Source organism: Miniopterus schreibersii (genome assembly GCF_964146895.1).
Source record: "Miniopterus schreibersii genome assembly, chromosome: 4".
Taxonomy (NCBI): Eukaryota; Metazoa; Chordata; class Mammalia; order Chiroptera; family Miniopteridae; genus Miniopterus; species Miniopterus schreibersii.
Window position 1 is genome coordinate 61484582 of NC_138105.1, and position 18908 is coordinate 61503489.

General features: G+C 46.4%; 1 protein-coding gene across 11 annotated transcripts in view; it reads right to left on the reverse strand.

Moving 5' to 3' along the window:
- Nucleotides 1-347: 347 nt before the first annotated feature.
- Nucleotides 348-18908, reverse strand: part of HMBOX1 (homeobox containing 1) — a 156674-nt gene continuing 138113 nt past the window's right edge. For 3 of the 11 annotated variants that reach the window (XM_081135868.1, XM_081135859.1, XM_081135864.1), the window contains 5 exons: nucleotides 17953-18035; nucleotides 16338-16433; nucleotides 15419-15513; nucleotides 15107-15178; nucleotides 348-13549 (listed from right to left, as the gene is read on the reverse strand). In XM_081135868.1, the coding sequence (XP_080991994.1) occupies nucleotides 13412-13549; nucleotides 15107-15178; nucleotides 15419-15513; nucleotides 16338-16433; nucleotides 17953-18035 (484 nt within the window). In that variant the 3' untranslated portion in view covers nucleotides 348-13411. Of the gene's footprint in view, nucleotides 13550-15073; nucleotides 15179-15418; nucleotides 15514-16337; nucleotides 16434-17952; nucleotides 18036-18908 lie in introns of all 11 variants that reach the window. The other 8 variants (XM_081135863.1, XM_081135862.1, XM_081135861.1 and 5 more) reach the window with 8 other exon arrangements.

Sequence of the window (18908 nt, forward strand, 5' to 3'; positions counted from 1 at the left end):
GCGCTGTCACTGCTCAGCACAATGCAGTAAAAGAGAGAGACACTGCTAGGACCCGGGCAGATGGTGGGAAGCAGGAAAGCCGGGAAGGCTGGTGAGGGAGCTGGGCTCTGGGTGGGGCAGACAGGAAATGGAGCACTGAGTCAGAGGTGGATGGATTCAGGGACCTTCCCGAGCTCCAGGTAGTGTTTGTCACCTTAACCCTTTCACTTGTCCTTAGGTTTCTGGTGGCATGAATCCTTGTTCAAAGCACAAGGGACTGATGTTCAAAACTGAACACTCCCACCCTTGCTGGTGCCAGCAGCTCCCAGATGCTCCTTCCCCAAAGAAATCCCAGCCAGTCTCTGTTCAGTTATACATTTTATTCTCTAATAGGTACAATACTAAAATAAACACAAATTAAAAAAAAGTTTTATTAAAACAAAACTGTACAAAAAAGCAGTATATACTACATTTTAATTACAGAACAGTCTACTGTCCAAAAGGCACTAATCCAGAATAGGAGATACAATGATACAGGACTCATTGAACTAATTTAATCAATACAATAGAGCACTTGTTTCTTTGACCATTACATCTAGAAACAAGGGCTTTTGCTACAGTCATTACACACTGTTATAAATATGAGTCCCACAGGTGAAGGTGCAGTATCGCTCTCCCTAGAGAAGGTTCATGTCAAGAGGGACCACGGTGTGGCTGAGGTGTGGGCAGCGGGATCGGGGACCAGGCCCAGGGCTGCTGGACCCCTTCCTGTGGAAGGGCTGACAGCCCTGGGCAAGTGGAGCTTGTCTTGCAGCCTGGCCTCCCCGAGGGGGTTCTGACCCTGACTGGCAGCCACTTTACCCCCGTCTTGTGTGTTAGCACCGGGAAAGTGGGTTCTGAGATGCTCAGGGAGCTGGGCTGGAGGTCTGGGTGGTGAATTGCCAGCAGCTCAGCAGAGGGGAGGCATTTTGGTAACTTGATCTGAAAAAGGCAGCAACTACTCGGAGGGACAGGGACCTAGGGACAGCCAGTGGGCTGGCACCACTGCCAGGCAGAGCCCCCTGCTGCTTTCTGGGCCAACTTCTGGCCCAGAGATAAGAGGTCCTGCGTCCCCTCCTCCCCTCCTGGTGAACCGCGAGAGACTGTGGTAAACCGATCTGACAATCTCTTTTTCAAAGCTGATCTCTAGAAGTGGAATTTTGTTTCCCGGAGGCCCTGCCCACCTCAGGTCCATGGGAGGCTCCTGGGCAGGACAGGGCCACGCTCAGTCAACTTACCCAAGTTTGGTGGCCTGGGCAACTCTAAACCCCAGATTTCATTCTCTAATGGACTCTGGACCTAAGGAAGAGAGATACTGCAGCTTTCCAAACAGTGTCATACACATATAAGACGAAGACAGGCATCTGATGTTAACAAAAATAAGTAAAGAAATAGGATTAAACCAAATCTCTTCTCACAGCGTCCTATACTACATCCCCCTTCTGCTTAGCAGAAAATTGTACGTACACAAAAATACAAATACACAATTTTGTAGAACAGTCTGATTTTAATATATTTATATATATTTATATTTATACGAGTGGCAGGTTAGTTCATTATATAGAGCTTTTTGCACTTTTGGCTCATATGCAACAAGGCTTATAAATTCAGCTTTAGCTTTCATTCAGGTTTTATAGCTTTTGAACAATTGTTTTCACATTTAAAGCAGCATCCAATTTGCACTAGGAGTTTGTGGTGATTATAGGAAAGGTGGGGTCAGGAGGTTACCGACGGGGAAGGCAGGGCCGGGGCACATATACATTCCAGTGTGTGGCCATGTCGGAAGGGCTGCTATGGGACAGAGCTGACCATGGTGACCCCGTGAGGTAGACTGAACACCTTACAGCAGACTCAGACACAGGTGCGACTCCCCTCGGGGACACATGGTGCACAAGTGGGGACAGAGACTGGGGACTCGGGGAAACACACACTAAGACGCAGGACAGCCCCGGCAGGAGGGCGCAGGACAGCCCGTGCAGACACGCGAGTATTTGGTGGATGCTAAAGACCCCCCAGGCAGCCCAAGGCATCTGGTCCATGGTGTCTGATCAAACTGCGCCGGCCAAGCTCGCTCTCCGCCCTCTCACTTGCTGTGCCAGCTGGCTCCCACCCCTGCAATGACTGTAAGACGAAGCTGCAAATCACTCCGCAATGGAATTACTCCCCAGCACCCCGCTCGCCCGAGAGTTCAAGTCCAGTTAAGTGAAAAGAAACCGGGCCTCTCTTCCTGCCTCTAATTGCATTGCACTGTTGTTTCCCAGCTCGCTGCACTCTCCCTACATTCATCTCTCTTTCAATTACAACCTGGGTAATTGACAAGCACTTGGTAGAACCTGTAAAAATAGCATCTGGAGAACTGAGCGACAGTGACTGCGGCGTCCAGGCTAGTGACGCTCCAGAGGCTCACTCCGCGTCACCGCGGTAATACCCCGTCTCATCACTTCCATCAACCTGCTCCCTCCTCTACCCAAGGCGGAAGGATCCCCCCGGCAAAGGTGCCCCCCCACCGTGTTAAGGGTGAAGCCCAGCGTTTGGGTTATTACACTGAACAAAAATGCTGGATTATTAATGAAAATAAAGTGCCTGGCTATGGATTGTTCCATTTTGCAAAACCTTCTAATGCACCAACCAACCATGTGAGCGTCGCTAATGCCGACCTGTGAACAGCCGGCGCCCACCACGGAATCAAGGCCCGAGTTAGGTCGGACCAAACCACTGTAAGAGAAGCAAAGGAGAACCTCACACCCATTTTCAAAGACGCACTTTTGGTCCAGCGCACGCCTCCCGATGCAGGCCCTCCCGCGCCCTCTGCGTGATACTCTGCACCTCGAGTCCAGGAGAGGATGCGGAGGTGCCAGGGTCCCAGTGACTAACGGTGGCCAACGAATCCTCATGCCTGTAACTATCATCACTTGACTCTGCCCTCCGGGCTCCGGACGCGCTTGGCAGCTGCCGACAGGCAGGTGCTACTCCGAGGCCCTCTCGCTCCCCTACCTTCGCTCAGTAGCTACAGACCTCGCTAAGCAGACCCCTTCGCATTCTCTCTGAACCAAGACCATAATCCCATCAACAGAAACACCCCTGAAAAGGCAGCACAGGGGTGACGAAGCCAGCCTGGTGGGGTCGTGACTGGCCCCGCGCTTGCCCTTGCAGTTGTTCTGCCTGCAGAACGCTGCAGACCCTGGGTGGGCGGCCCCCATGCCCTCCCCTGAGGGCTAAGTGCAGGGTGGGGAAGGGAGGGGGGCAGGGCACTGGGGCTCTGGCAGGTTCCAAAGGTCTGTGACTTGCTTAGGCACTTAGAAATCATAAATAGAAACTTATGCTTGGAAGGTACTGCATACCAGCGGCCATGGGGAGCCCGTGGGGAGTCAGAGAAGGCTGTGGGCTCTTCCTGGGGAGGCAACTAGGATGTTCTTGGCATCTTCCAGCAGGGACGGGGTCCGCCTTGCAGCCTGGCTGAGTCTGGAGGGACCCACTGGGCCCAGCAGAGGCCTTTCTCTTGGAGTTCTGCCTCCCAGGACCAAGGCCGGGGCAAAGATGGGGGTGTGTGTGTGTGTCAGGTGGGCCTGCTCTGGACTCAGGGTTGCAGGGCTGGGGGTGAGGTGCAGGCTGCACAGACTTGCTTTCTGTTATGGGGGAGGAAAATGACAAGGACAAGAGGTGGCCTTCTGAGGAGTGTTCTGCAAAACCAGCAGCAATGACGAGGCCTTGCAGGAGCCACTGACGCTGTAGAGGGCAGCTCTCCCCGCCCGCCCAGGAACTTTGGTTTTGGTTTGCGGTGCCCGTGTTCAGACGCGTCATTAACGGGGTTCAGTAAGACTGAGCTGTGGTTTCAAGGCAGATAACCAGTAACTGCTCTTGAGAGGAGCCCACCACTGAGCTCAGCCCTCGTCCATCCACTCCGCTGTCTGAGCTGCCCACCCCGCCATGAACCTGGCATGAAAACAGGAGTTCAATGTAGTATCACTAGAGTGGCTGCTGTTTACATTAATACTGCACTAATGTCGTTCCGTTTCCAGTTTAATAGCTTCAATGAATGATGAAGTGGAAAAATGACCCTCACGAGTTTATGCTGGACTCTTGGTTCCAGTAAAGCAAGCAAAGTAGGTGGGGTTGCTGTGCACACAGGAAGCCAGAAAATGAGGCTGAGACTGAAGCTTGACCTGGAAGTAATGGGAAGCTGAAGAAGCTAAAGGGAAGCCTGGTTTTGTGACCCATCCCTGGGTGCGTCCCAGTTGGTGAGTCACCTGCTCCTTCAGAGGGAGGATTAGTGTCTCCATCCCAAAGTTCCAGCGGGCGCCCAAATGCCACCAGAGACGTCTAATCTGGATTGACACCTAGATGGCAGCATGGATACCTTCCTCCCCTCATGTTAACAACAGGGTGGGCTTTTCGGGGGGGGGGGGGGGAGGAATAGATAATCAGTTATAGTTAGCAAGTCTTCAGGTCAGCTTGGAGCCCTGTGTCCCTGGAAACAGTCGCTGAGCCACCATGTGAACCCTGAGGCAGCCTGCCCCTTTGCTGGATGTGGTCATTAGAGAGTTTTTATGCTTAGCCAAAATTGGGCTCTTTCTACAGGCACCTGCGGCTTGCTGGCCACTCAAGCTCATGTGGAGCCACAGCAAGAGCGAGCCTAAGGCAGGGCGGACACTAGGACACTGGAATTGCAGGGCCTCCAGTCTCCACAAGCACCGGCCCGGCCCCACCGCCCCTCGGGACTGGGATGGAAGGGACAACAGAATGAGCTGGAATGGCTTGGCTAGACATCTTTAGGTAAGCAGGGTGCCTAAAAGTACCAGGCACTAAGAAAATGCTAGAAGAGCTAAAACAGAGAACAGGAAGTGCGAAAGATGTTAATATCCTTTGCCTCAACTGACTGCAGCCACACCCAAGGAGAGCTAATAAATCCCAGTCCCCTGGGAACTCAGACCATAAGACAGCTGTTAACATTTCCTCCCAGTGAAAGGCAAGGCCTGCTGGAGCCGGGACAGCAGCGAGGCTCCCTATGCTCCTGTCGCCCAGGGGAAAGATGCTCGGTGTCTAGATCATCAAGTGACACAGTCCGGCATCAGAGAGAGTTAAATGCACAGGATGACAGCAAGTGTGCTGGGGGTGGGAGGGATTGTCTAGCACTGTCCCATGAGAAAAGGAAACAGGTTAAATGCAGGGACTTTACTCAGAGAACTGCCGGGTAGACTCCAGGCAGCCTACTCCCCGATTAACACCCTACTAAGATGGAAGCTAACACCTGGAGATTTTACTTAACTCCACTAAGGAGGTACAGCTCAGGGCAGGGTCTGTGAATCTTCAAGAAGTGAGGGAGCAAAAGCATTCAGCACAGTGCGCGGCACGTGGTACATGTTCAATAAATGCCGCTGCTATCGTCAGGAGTTTTGAGGGCCCCCGGAGGGCTGAATGCAGTATTTTCATCTACAATTAAGCATCTTTGCTCTAGTTTCTTGTAAAAATAACTCTTAGGGTTTGCCAAAAAATACGTATTTCAGGGGTTATCGCTACCTATATTTTCAGATTTTGGTGAGTTGGCTGCTTTTGTCTTCGTTCTTCTTAGTGGGGGCTGCTGATAGTATTCTGAATCACGGCCCCTGGAACCATCTGTGAGGGACCTGTCCTGCCAACTTCAGTTCTTTCTAAGTAGCACCAACCCTGAAGCCGCACATCTAATACTTTGATCCCTAAAATAGTAGATTATGTTAGAAGGCTTAACTGCAGTGATAATTCTATTTCCACTGAACGTAAGCGGATAATCAGTATGTTCTGCTGACTTTTGAATGCTGGTCTCTCAGAAATCAGTTACACTCATCTAGTCAGTTCTCAGGACCACTAATCTTCAGATAGATTTTCAATTCTAATAGAGACAGTTGTCTTTTAGCAGCCGGGAAATCAGAAAAGGGATGGGATAGTCTCTGGGGTTGTAAGTCACGATCTTCCCCACTGCAGAGGATGGACAGGTGCTGTGTGTGGGGTGGGGATGAGAGCACACCGAGGTCTCACAGGAAGGGAAGGAGCAAAACCTTTGCATGGCATCATTTTTCCTGATCTAGCCCAGCTATACATTTGACTGTAGGTATTTCAAGGGGAACAAAAATTTAAAAACCCCAAAGGCAGAAACTTTTTCCAAATGCTGTGTGTGTGTTTAGGGGCTAGGGAGGGGCCGACCTCAGCATTTTCATGAAACTGAAGTTTAGCACCTGGGTTAGGATTCCTTCTGCTATGTGCAGAGGGGGAAAGATGCGCATAGGATGGCAGCAAAATATTAACAAAAGCAAGAGCTGTGCTTTCTTTAGTGTACTAACCAATCCTGGGCACCCAGGTCTGAAGCAAGGGCTCCAGGCACAGCCAGTATGCAGCAGCTTGTCGAGGGCCACTGGGCATGATGTTGTGTCCTGGTTTTTGTGTAGACTGGCTCTTAATCATACAACTGAACAGACTAATGAGGGTGACAGGAAAGGCCAAATGAAGCAAATTCTAAAGAAAGGCTAGATGGTGATATGCCAGCTCCCGTCCAGGGTGAGGCTTCAGGGTGTGAACAGTGGGCAGTATCAGGTAGGGAACTGTATGCGTCAAGACCACTCGATGCTGGGTGGGACAGAGCGGAAGGAAGAGAAAGGAAGAAAGTGGGAAGGAGAGAACATGGGTTTGGAAGGGTTATGTTGACAGTCCCACAGACACAGCAGCAGAGTGGTTAATCTGCGCAAGAGCAACATGAGAAAACCTGGTGGAACTCACACGTGACCTTTTGCTCGAGTAACTTTCACACACTGAGAATATCAGGATTCCATTCATGCCTCACAGTTGTCTAAAGTCCATATATAAAGGCTGGGAGCCCTTGCTTAGGTTATTTATGTGTTTGTCATGTGATCCAATGAGGAAAACCCTATTTAACTCTTATGTGAACGCCTATTTGAGAAATACTTTCTGACGGTGATGGCAATGGAAATATCAAGTAACCAAGGAAAAATTTTAAATTCTAGGGGCTGGTTAGGCAGTAAATGGCCTCGAGTCAGGCCAACACCAGACGCTGGCTGGCTGGCAAGTGGACAGAGGGACCTGGAGGTCTTGTTGGCGGCTGACTCAGTTTGGGATTCTGACTGTAACTTTGCCAAATGTGGAGCAGGTTGGATCTGGATATGAGAGGCAGGTTTCAAGCACTTTAGAAGTCAAATGGGGAATCATAATCAAAGGCTTCCATTTTGAAGCTGAACTATTTCCAAATCCTTCTCTCTCACTTAGGAGAGGACACAAACACCATGTCATTATTTTAGTTTACTGAGCTGCTGTTCCAAATGTTCTCGGGAGCATTCGTGCTAAAAGGGAACAGGGAATGGGAGAGCTGCCACGTCCAATCACAGAGAACAGAAATCCTTTTAATTATGACCATGCCAATCTACATCTCACTAAAACAGCTAATTACATGTCAGGAGGACACTCAGTCATTCAGAACAAGTGTCATTGTATTTTTATATACTCATTCTGTGCCACCCCTCGATTACCATGGTTACAATTTGGAAGGATGCAGGCAAACCTTTGTTTGATCACAGCACACCGATGTGAATTTGAGAGTGAATTATGGCTGCATAGAGCCACTTTTATTTTAAAGAGAGAATGAAGATGCAGCTAGCATCCCAAGATGCACAAGGTGCGCCATGCAGTGCGCATGCCCTGCCCTGGCAATGTGGTGACTAGGCTGCCCCACCACGCAGCGGTGCAGGGACTCGGACACCCACGGAGGGGACAATACTAGGGGGCAAACTGATCTGAAAACTTGTCAAAAGGGAAATCAGGGGAGAAAGGCAAAGGCCCCTGCAGAAGCCTCCTGCCCTGTGTTCTCAGGGAGCTAGCGAATGAGACGATGGTGAGAAACATGTGGTCAATTGTCAGTGGTGTGAAAGTGCCCGTCAGCTCTCGCTTGAATGGGACCGACTAGATTTAGTTCTGCTCACATGAAGGCCCCGGTGTCACATGAAGTATAAAAAGAGTCCAGGGACACGCTCATCTGTAATCTCAAGACATCTACATGCTCGGGCTCCTTGGGTGACGATTAGGGACGTGAACTCCTGGGGAGCACTGAAATCTCCCTCCTCCGTTTTTTCCCCTTTTGATCAGAGAAGAAAACCAATGTCGCAGGAAACTGGGCTTCTCGGCTCGTTAGCTTTCTTTTTGCTATTTCTCATCCCCATCAAGAAACAATGACGCTGACGAAACTCTCAACCATAAACTCCTAGCTTCTGAATGGACACAGACACGAACGAAGCTGCGCCTCAGGTCAGCGAGGGAACCCGTGGCCCTAGGACGCTTGAGCAATAGCTCGTCACCTTTGCTTACAAGTGAACAGAACCGAGAACAGCCTTTCGGAACATGACCTGCTGTGAGAGGATTTATGTATTCGGCAAATGGACACTTAGGCTTGATGTATTAAAAAGCCTTTCCCACCACCTCAGTACAGTCGTTCTCCTGAGAGCGGGAAAGAAATCGCCCCTTTTAAAGAAGGCCGCAGTACAGAAGAGAAAGGGCCTCTGCTCTGGCCGCGCCTGCGGTAGGGAAGCCCTCCCAGGCCATTCACAGTTGCCTCCCAGGAAGACTTTCTGTTCTCATTAGGGTACAATGCGTTTCAACTGGGTAACTTAGGTATGACTAGGTAATGTAAATTAGACACATGGAAATTAAGGAACAGTAAGAGGGTTTCCAGGGCACACAGCTCAGCTTGTCAGATTCAATATGGCTGACAACGGATCCCCAAATCCTGAGTAAGCATCCTTGCTATTTAAAGAACACACAAAAAGGAATGTATCACATGCTAATTCCCACCTGTGTCCCACTCCCATGGCACCCCTCACCCCACAAAGACACCACCAGTGGGAAATCTTGACAATGCCGGCTCAGTAAAGCTATCAATGGATCTGGCTGGTCTCAGTGCAGACCCGATGAATGCAGTAGTAAAACATCACTAATAATCACGAAAACAAAATGACAAAACCTACCACCACTCTGACATAAGATCTAAATCACAGGCCGAGAGTGATACAGAAAATCGGCTCACAGCAGAGGGTCAGGACCATTCAATGGACAGTGCTGCTGAGCACAGATCAACAACAAGAAAGTTATTGCCTAAGAATCTGTTGAGACTCACTAGGGAAAAAATACTCTGGTGGTTCTCTGAACAAAAAAAGTAAAAAAAAAAAAAAAAAAAAAAGGCAAGCCATGACTTAGATGGGAAGGCTACTTCTAACCATACCCTTCTTAACAACAAAGAGAGTGAGGACTTCTTGAAGTTCACATTTTTAGGACAGGGGTGGGAGATTATTTATGGAAAAAGGGTTATTTCCACTGTTACGGGCAGAAATAATGTAGCTGGTCAGTAGAATAGGTAGCTGGTCCAAAAAAAAGGGCTGCGAGGAAGAAAGGAGTGTTTGTGGGAGGAGACAGGCCACTCCTACCTATGGTGCCTGCTTCAAAAACAAATTCCAGCAAAGAAGTCAGCGCAAGATGAGGCCTTGGTGTTGGAGCCCGGAGGAAAATGGAAGGGTTGTAGTTCACAGACGGAGAGGATGTGACTAGAGATTCCTGATGAAACAAGAGTCAGTCTCCACTTGGCGCCTGAAGATTGGGATCCGAGAGGGAAGTTTACAAAGACAAAGGCCAAACGGAGAAAAAAACAACCTTATTTGCGAGCTCATGTAGTCCCCCGCTTTGAGGTAAAAACTTATATGGATACCTGGCTCCAGCAGAGCTACTGCTGATCAGACAACCTGCCATCAAATCTGGGAACTAGAGCACTGGGTTTGCACACTTCAGTATTTATGAGCTTTTCTTCCTCATTCACCTCTTTCTAGGTGGTCACCTCTACTAAGCTGAAGTTAGGTACCCTGAAGGGGTCTTCCTGTTCTCGGACCTTTCTTCCTGTGAAGGAATAAGGAAATGTGGGGGCAGGGCTGTTCCACCAAATGACAATGTGTGGGAACTGTACAGATTCCACAGGCAGGTGGACGGTAACCACACTTACCTACCGCTTACAGGACCGAGATAGTAAAGAAAACTACCTTAAGGGCTACCCTAACATTACAAACTCTGCTGAAATACATCAAAATGTCTATACTCATTGGCACCAGGAGGTCTCAGATAAGGAGCACACTGTACTGTTCTCTTGGCCTTCATCGAATGTTAGCATGGTCAAAAGAGGCAGAATTTTATTAGGACAGTCCATCTTTAAAAGGTCCCTTTGTAAGGCTCTGTTTTAAGAAGGGTAGGAAGTGTACCCATGTGACCATGGTAATTTAATGAAGTCTTAAGAAAGTAACAACAGACAAGTTAGATGAACTGAGCAAGGTACCCCTCTGCTCTGGCCCTTTAGTGAGGAGAGAAGAGGGACGGGACCACCAAGAAGCCAGTGTGGGACTCCCTCAGGGCCCGGCCATTCCATTCCCTTCAGTGAGAGCAGTTTAGGGTTTCTAGTTTAACATCACATCTCAAACCTAAAAAAGCTTAAGAAAAAATGACCATCCAAAGATATTACAAATTAGCGGCAACTTCATAAGCCACTGCAATAACTAAGGTAACCTGGACAAGATAGTGGAACTGAGCAGGGTAACAAAAACAATGGTAGATTTAAATCCAGGCCCCAAAGGATTAAATGTTTACTCCTGGTGAAAAAGAAGCTATATGTAAGGCAGTGGTAAGAGCCAGCCAGCAGGCCTCCCTGACGGAGAATCTGGGTGAAAGATTCCTTCTCCCGTTCCTACTAAACCCAACAGCGGCGCGATCCCGCAGTGGGAGACATAGTCTTTTGCTTTCTCCAGGTTGCCAGACAGGCTCTGGTACTGCCCCATGGATACGCACTCTCCTTTATTCCATTTCCCCTCCTTCCGTAAAGGTCTTAAAACAATGAAACCTTTTAGCTCTTCTCTGGCAAACACTGTAGGTCTTTAGAAACTGCAGCTGTCTTCTTAACAGTTTGAGTCTGTTTCTTTAAAAAGACCAGCGAGAACAAACGGCACCAGCAATCCCATCATAAAGAAGCTATCAATTATAATAATCTCTTTACAATAATAAATCATGGATGCGGCCTGTCAGTGTATCTTTCTCCTTTTCTTTCTGATTCAGCCTAGAATAAGCCAACAAAATTCCACAGAAATGGAAAGATACAATGTTCTATTTCTTTAAGTAATATAAAAGCAAAGAAAGATAACACAATCTCCTAATCGAAGTAAAAAGTCAAACACACCAAGAAAGAAAATGAGGGGATCATTCCTGAGAATAACAAATGCTACTCTTGAATTTGTTGGTTCAAGTAATACAGTAAAACAGAAAAGGCTACTCTGTTCTACTTCAATTCTTGGAAGCTGAAAAAGTATATACATTTCCCCCTGAAATCCACGGACAAGAGCAGGCCAGGCCCTGCCGACAGCTCTTTAAAGTCACAGACCTATACAAAGTGGCACTTCCGTGCCCTCGTACAGGCTTCCTCGTGCTGATGTGAGCAGAGTTAACAGGTACGAGCTGGTCTCGCCAGCAGGGGCCTTCAGTGGAGTCAGACCAGCTAAATACCGGCGGACATGCACTATCTCACTAACGAGAAAGAGGACAGTCAGTCTCACTCTCTCTCAATGGTTTTGAGCTGAATACATCTGATGGGGAGGAGGTAAGGAAATGGCGCCTTCCTTCTATTTTAGAAATAGTTTTCAGGTAATGGACAGAAAGACCGATGCCCTGCTTAATAACCAGCCCCACAATCTCCTTTACACAAGGCTCCATTGTGCACAGAAAGGAGAGATGGAACGAGGCAGAAAACAGACGGCACTTGAGCCTCTTTCAGACACACCCTCTGCTGATACCTTGAGGGCTGTTTCCTTACCGAGTGACAGTGTGTCATTTAACCGGGATGCCGAGAGATCATTTTCATACAAGGCCGGCAGATGTAATTTTCTTTGATGCATGAATAGTTCATCATTTTGCTACTAGATGACAAGGTGATCACAGGGTGACTTTATAACGCAAGTTCACTGTTTGGTATTTTGAGTTTTCAAAATGAAAAAAAGATTTATCAAATATAAATATCTTTTAAAAGTAACAAAAGTGCTACATATGTGATCAAGGAAAAAAATTCCATTAGTTACTGCTGCTTAAAGTAGATTAAACTTTACAAATATTACCACATCCATTATTAATATGGCTTCCAATTATTAAATAAATTGCCTGTAGTAATACAGCTTTTCACACCTCTCCAAGGACAGAGTAGAGAGAACACCGAAGCAGTCACACCTGTCACATCTCGCAGACCCACCACGTAAGTGACAAATGTCCCCCATTTTTCCTGCTCCTATGTAGGAAAGTGTTAGCATTTGTGACAGTCAGTCAGCAAAATCCCGCTATGAAGTCCTCTACCAGCCTCTCATACTGAGGGGGCTTGTTAATGGGCACAAAGACGGAAAGTTCATTCACTCATTTTGACCTTAGCTTCATCCTTGAAAGACTTTTTTGGTGGCAGGGAAAGGGGACACAGACAGGAGGTTAAGCAGAGCCGTGACAACCCCAGCACTTTCCAGACAGGTGTGGGCCTGTGCTATGCCTAACGTACAGTGGTTCTGAGAGCTGGACTTGGCGTCCATATAATTCCTGTTTTTTCCAATGCCTCTCAAGCTGGGGTGTGTATTTTTTAAATGACTTCTACTTTTGTCTTGTCTTGTTTTAATCATGGTCCCAAAGGCAGAAGGCAGTATTATATCTACTAAGTCACACAGCTTGTGAGGGGAATGGATGTCTGTGTCAGGCATCTTAATGTTAATATCAACCAAAATCTGAGATCCGGATTTTCCACTGACAGTCTTAGCACAGCACCCAGGAGTGTAACTAGCCACAGTGTGACTGTTGTGAGGCACCGCTTGTTGCAGCTGGAAATCAGCTGCTCCCACTCGCTCTAGGGACAACCCCCCCCACATGGGGCCTGTCAGTCCTGGGCCACACTGCCTCAGCTTGCATCCTATCAGTCTCAAGGAGGGAAAGGGGTACAGACTAGTGTGACAGGAATCTACGGTACCCAAGGTTTTACATGTGGCCTAGTATTTGAGAACTGAGGGCAATCTAAATACCCGGAAGCACTTTCTTGGAATGCTAAGACAGAGCAGCAAGATTTTCTAGCCTCGGGGCTGGGAGAGGGAAGTTTGGTTGGTTGGTTGCTTATTACTTACTGGGAATTAATACTGAGAGTATATGCAAAGGCTGGGGGCACCATGCCATCTTCACAGAACAAGAAGACCCTAACGGCTAACTGACATACAAGAAACTGCAAGTTATACTGTAAGAACACGTTAAGGACCGAGGAAAGTCTGCTAAGGTGCTACGTCTAAACTAAGTTAACTCTCGAGTTCACCCTCCCTGATCAGTCGTCGTCCAGGGCCTCCGTCTTGATTTCGTTGGCTCCTTGCCGGGCCAATGCCAAGATCGTGTGGTTGACTGCTGCCATTTCCACAGCTAATGAGATGGGGTCTTGGTGGTCACTATGGCTAGTGCTGTCATCCTAGATGTGCGGAAATAAGAAACACATGTTAGAAGACTGGTAAATTCTCTGGCTTACACAGAGACATGCTGGGGCAAGGGGAGGCAGAACGTGTGGGGGAGGGGTTCATGACAGAGTGGAGGCAAATGTATTTAAGGAGACACTGAATGGAAACAGGTCCAGAGACTTCTGGTTGACAGTTTAGGATTCAACAAATAAGCATGAAAATGTTTTTTCTTGCTGTGCATTGTGTTCCTTCTTTCGGGAAGATTGCTGGTGATAACAATCAAACCTGGCTCATTCTAGTTTTGCAAAAACTAGAGCACTAGTCACTGAAGGCCATGCCAGTGAGCTATTAAATTCTGGACTGGTGCTCTTACAAGCAGATTACTGGAATTCATGGCATCTCTCTACTGAACCAAGAAAACTAGACAGTAAGCTAGACAGACACCAGTATCTTACAGATAAAAATGCACTTTTGTTTAAAAAACTCCCAATTACAACAGGACAGAAGTATAACTGCTGGACATGACTGTCTCCTGCTGCAAGCTGCTGTGAGGGAAGTGGCGGGTGTCTTACTTAGCGGGAGTGTGAAGCTCTCCTTCCCACACAGCTCCAGGTGTTAAACAGTGGAGCTGGGAAGGAAACTGGCCTTGCAGGGTGTTCCGAAGCACTGACCACAGTGTTACAAAGAAGGGGCAGGTTTCTCACTTGCCACACCCTCAGGGAAACTGTATCAAAGAGCTTTGGAAAGGGTCCCTTCAGGGGGGAAAAGGGGTGTGTGCTGCCCTCAGGGCTTCTGGAAAAAAGACAGAAATGATCCATCTACCCCAGCAGACTGAAAACACCAGGAATGTTTCCAATTAGAAAGACTTATAGAACACTCTCTTGAGTAAGAAGTGGAGCTAAGATTTGGAGCCCTAGAGAGAAACAGGTAACCCTCGGAAAGCACGGGCCACTGTTTCATTCTCGTTTTCATGGATAAGGATCTGGCATGAAGTGCACGCACTCTTGCAGTATCTGTGCTCAAGCTGGTAAACAGGCTAAGAAACGGGAGCAGAAGGAAAAATACAGTGGACTAGATTTAAAAGCTTGCTGGAGCAAGGAAAGGGGGTATACACCATAGGAAAGCTTTCTTTCTGGGGTCCAGGAGAAGAGACCATATATATTCCAAACAGAAATGAATTTTTAATCCTTTAAACATTTTAATGAAACTGTCAACTGACGTGGGGGGAAAACTTCCCACATTCTTAGTTACTGAATTTTTCCATCCAGTGACTACAATTAAATATATTTTTCCTCCAAGCAATGAAGCATAAGTCGGTAGGGTGAGAGGACATGCACTTATGAGAGGATGTGTGTGTCAATGTGCCGGAGACTCTGGAAGAACCACTCATCTCGGCACAGGGCTCCCACTGCGACGGGGAGGTGGGGGGGCTCCCACTGTGCGCTGCGTGGTGCGTGTTTAGGTTGGGTTACAGCTACCCAGCAGCCCCTAGTATTTCTCAAACAGTGAGTGTGTGTGTGGTGAATGGTGTAACTTGCTTGTTTGGATCAGATCCTCCTCTCTTCTTCTACCTTCTCTGCTTCTCTGCCTCCCTCTGAACTTCTTCCCTCCTCCTCCTCCCCATTGCGTACTTGCCAAGTATCCTGTTGTATGACAATAAATCCATGTGGGTGAATAACGATTTCTCACAAAGTCAACAGGACAACTGAATCTTACCACATTCCTTTCAGATTACACAAAAATCTAACTAGACCCACCAGTACAGTGTGGAGGGACATCAGATTGTCTCCTCTCCCCCACCCCCTACCAAACGCACCCACAGAATTGAGTTGTCATACTGTCCCGCCTGCTCTGTAACGGAGAACCTCTGCTCAGCTACTCACCTGCTCGGAGTAGTCATTGCCGTCGACATCGTCACTGTTAGAATGGCCTCCTGGACTCTGTACATCTATCCCATGACTCTCCAGGATTGCTGCTTCTTCGAAAAAAGCAAATAGATCCCTAAATTATCTGTTATATCATCATAATGGCCTAAACAACGAACTGATCTTTGTATTGAGGAATTAGAACATCATTAAACGAGAACCTAGATTTCTCTATGTTTTGTTTCTTTTAAACTGCAGACGGATGGAATTCAGCGCACAAAAGCCAGGGAGGAGCACGGCTGCATTCTGGGCCCCTGATGCTGTGTGCGCTGCGTGCGCGTGGTTGACTGTTAGGTGCTTTCACAGACCTCCTGTGCTGGAGTTCTATAAAGTGTCTTGAGATTTTTAATGATGAAGAGGGAGTAAGTTTATTAGACGCTCAAAACCAATCCCCCACCCCAATCTCATCAATTCATTTCTTAAATGCTCCCTTTTTAAAAAGAAATCTCTGCCTTTTGCTATGTTCCCTGTCTACTGAAAGTCTTTCATTCAAATTCTAATAATCAGATGTTTCTTAATGTTGAAGTCATAGCCCAGTAATAATAAAAGAAGCTTAGAGTATCACATTCCCTCTCTCGAGACCTTAACAAGTACCACAGGAGTAATTGCTCAGAGACCATGTCTAATTCTAGAGTCTAGAACATTAAGAACAATGAGTTTTAGAAATAATAATGGCATTATTATAACAACACAAGTAGCTTAAGTAATACTAACTTCGGGCTATTAAAAATACAGTGAAGAAAAACATAATGGCAATTCTTATTAGGCTTCAAGTTTAGGGTAATTTAGACCTGCAGTTCTAAACTGAAGTCACTCTTAAAATAAACACAATGTCCGTAACTGCCTGGAGGGGAAAGCAGCCTCTCTGATACATTACCGATATTGGCTCTCCTCTTGATCTCCTTCCGTCTGTTAGCAAACCAATTATACACTTTCAGGGAGGTAACTCGTTCCAGATCTGACAGTTTTTTGCCTGTAAATGCATGCAGTAAAATTCAGATAATCTATATTTGAGACTAGTTTTAAGGAATAATACTTTTCTAAAGTTCTTTTGATTGCATTTATTGCTGAAATAATAGATACAGGGGGATTTTTTTTCTTTTTTTTTGCATCACCTAGTACAATGTTCATACTCAAATTATTATGGAGTAAATTCACAAACAGCAACTAGTAACATAAAATACTTGAATTCAGAAAGCCACACAATCTTAAAGAATTCCAGTATTAAATACTAAAGGATTCCACACAGTCTGCAAGGGTTTCATGTTCACATGATAGCACATAGAGGCTTCATTTAATTAGCATCATTCTAGATGAATACGCTATTCTTTAGCAGGTTTTCTTATGTCTTTCAGATCTTGTATCAACTAGTTTCCTGCTGTCTTAAGACAGCGGATATTATTCATGTTTTCTTGGAGACTAAAGGTTGCTCTAACCATCACTGTAACTATGCTGGAACACAGCACAATCAGGTGCATTTCAGATTTATTACCTTTTTGCTATCAAATGTGACTTCTTATGGACAGCACCATGCTTGCCAACAAGAACCCACCTTTCCCTCCTCCCCTGTCCTTTCTCATTTCAGCTTGTAATCCACGTGGGTGGAGACACCAGAAAATGGGTTAGGGCCTCGATAGCTAGGGTGCTGAACTTTCAGGAAGAGTTTTGAGTTCCCACAGCTTTAGGGCTGGGACTTTTAGATGATTTTGGAGCTGAGTTTGTAGGCTCCAGATTGCTAAGCAGTCAGGCTTCTACCTAATGGAGAATAAATTGCTACTTAATTATTATAAAGCATTTATACTTTCATTTATAGCCTTTAAGCCAATCACAATAACGGGCCTAATGGAGATCAACTGGATCATCGAAACTGAGAGTGGTTTCTGGTAACAAAAACTGAAATGTGGACTATCTTAGCACCTGGAAGAAAAGATTTGAGTGTTAAGTGGCTCCACTGACTTGTGTGAGAACAGGGCCTCAGAAAGGAATTACCCTAAGTTCCTCTTGGCTGAGCAGAAGTCGTCCCAATGTGGGAAGGAGACAGAAGCCAAGCCCTAAAACAATTATTTCTTCAATTATAAATTATACAATTTACAATTGTTAAAAAAAAAAGAAAAAGGTCTATCTCAATTTTTTCATTAACAAACCCTGATTAAATATTTAAAATTATTTTGGAATTGATATATTCATGCTACGTTTTTGGAAAGAGAAATCTGTAGTCTTTTAAAAAACAATTTCAAGGTCTCACATCTTAGGGACACTCCCTGGAAACGTCCCCATATAAACATTTGATTGTAGTAGCACAATCACGTCCCCAAGAAATCTGGTTTGACCAGGATAGGGCTGTGACTCTCCATAGGAGGATGGCACAGACTGGGATGAGTCAGAGGGGCTTTCGGATGGCACAGACTGGGATGAGTCAGAGGGGCTTTCATGTCCTAAATAATGACCTGAAGCTGAGAGCCGCACCGCAGAGCCGGGGCTTGCTGTCTTACCTGGCTTCTGTATAACTGCATTGCAAGCGTTTGCAATTTCTTCTCTCTTTGCTTCATCTGGATATTGATTCTCATTGAAGTAACTGCAGAGGCAACCAATTAAAACAGAGTTTGTACTTTTAAAAATGTGCTCTCATTACAACACTAGCCACTGACAAATCTTTCCTTCTTTAGGGTACAGCATTAGAGTGTCTAGTCCAGGCTGTCTGGTGGGATTTTCTGAGGATGGAAACGGTCTGCTCTGTGCTGTCTAATACGGTAGCCACCACTCACATGTGGCTGCTGAACACCTGAAATTGAGGCTGATGTGATTGAGGAAGTGAATGCTTAATTTTATTTAATTTTAGCGAATTTCAATAGTTACATGTGACCAGTGACTGCTACACTGGATAGCACAGGCCTAGCCACTGCTACGCTTCATTTAGAAATGTCCTTGATATAAAAGTTACTATAATGTGCATGGCTGGCCTGAAATCACAGTTCTGTTACTGAGGCACTGGTAACAATAGGACTTTTTGTGTGTGTCATATTGTTTGTAGTAGCAAAAATTGTAAATTACCCAATTTTCCATCAATGGGAGAATGGTAGAACAAATTATGGACATCTATATTTATACACAGCTATTTAAAAATAACCAGGGGGGAAAAAACAAGTTAGAGCTCTATCCACTGACCTGGAGGGATGTTTATGACATATCCCTAAGTGAGAAAGAGTCTGCAGAGTAATGTGCCTGCAAAAACACAACAATGGAATTTGAAAAATTCCTGTCTGTGCACATAAATTTGCATGAATAAAAGCTAGAAGAGTGCACATCAGGCTGTAAATATTGATTAGTTCGTTTTGGGGGGAGGGGATTAGTGGGAGGAGATGTAAACGTTTCTTTATTCTTGCCTTTTCCCTACGTTAGATAGTGCAACAGTACTTACTGTACCTTCTGTGTAACAGTGCTTAAAAGA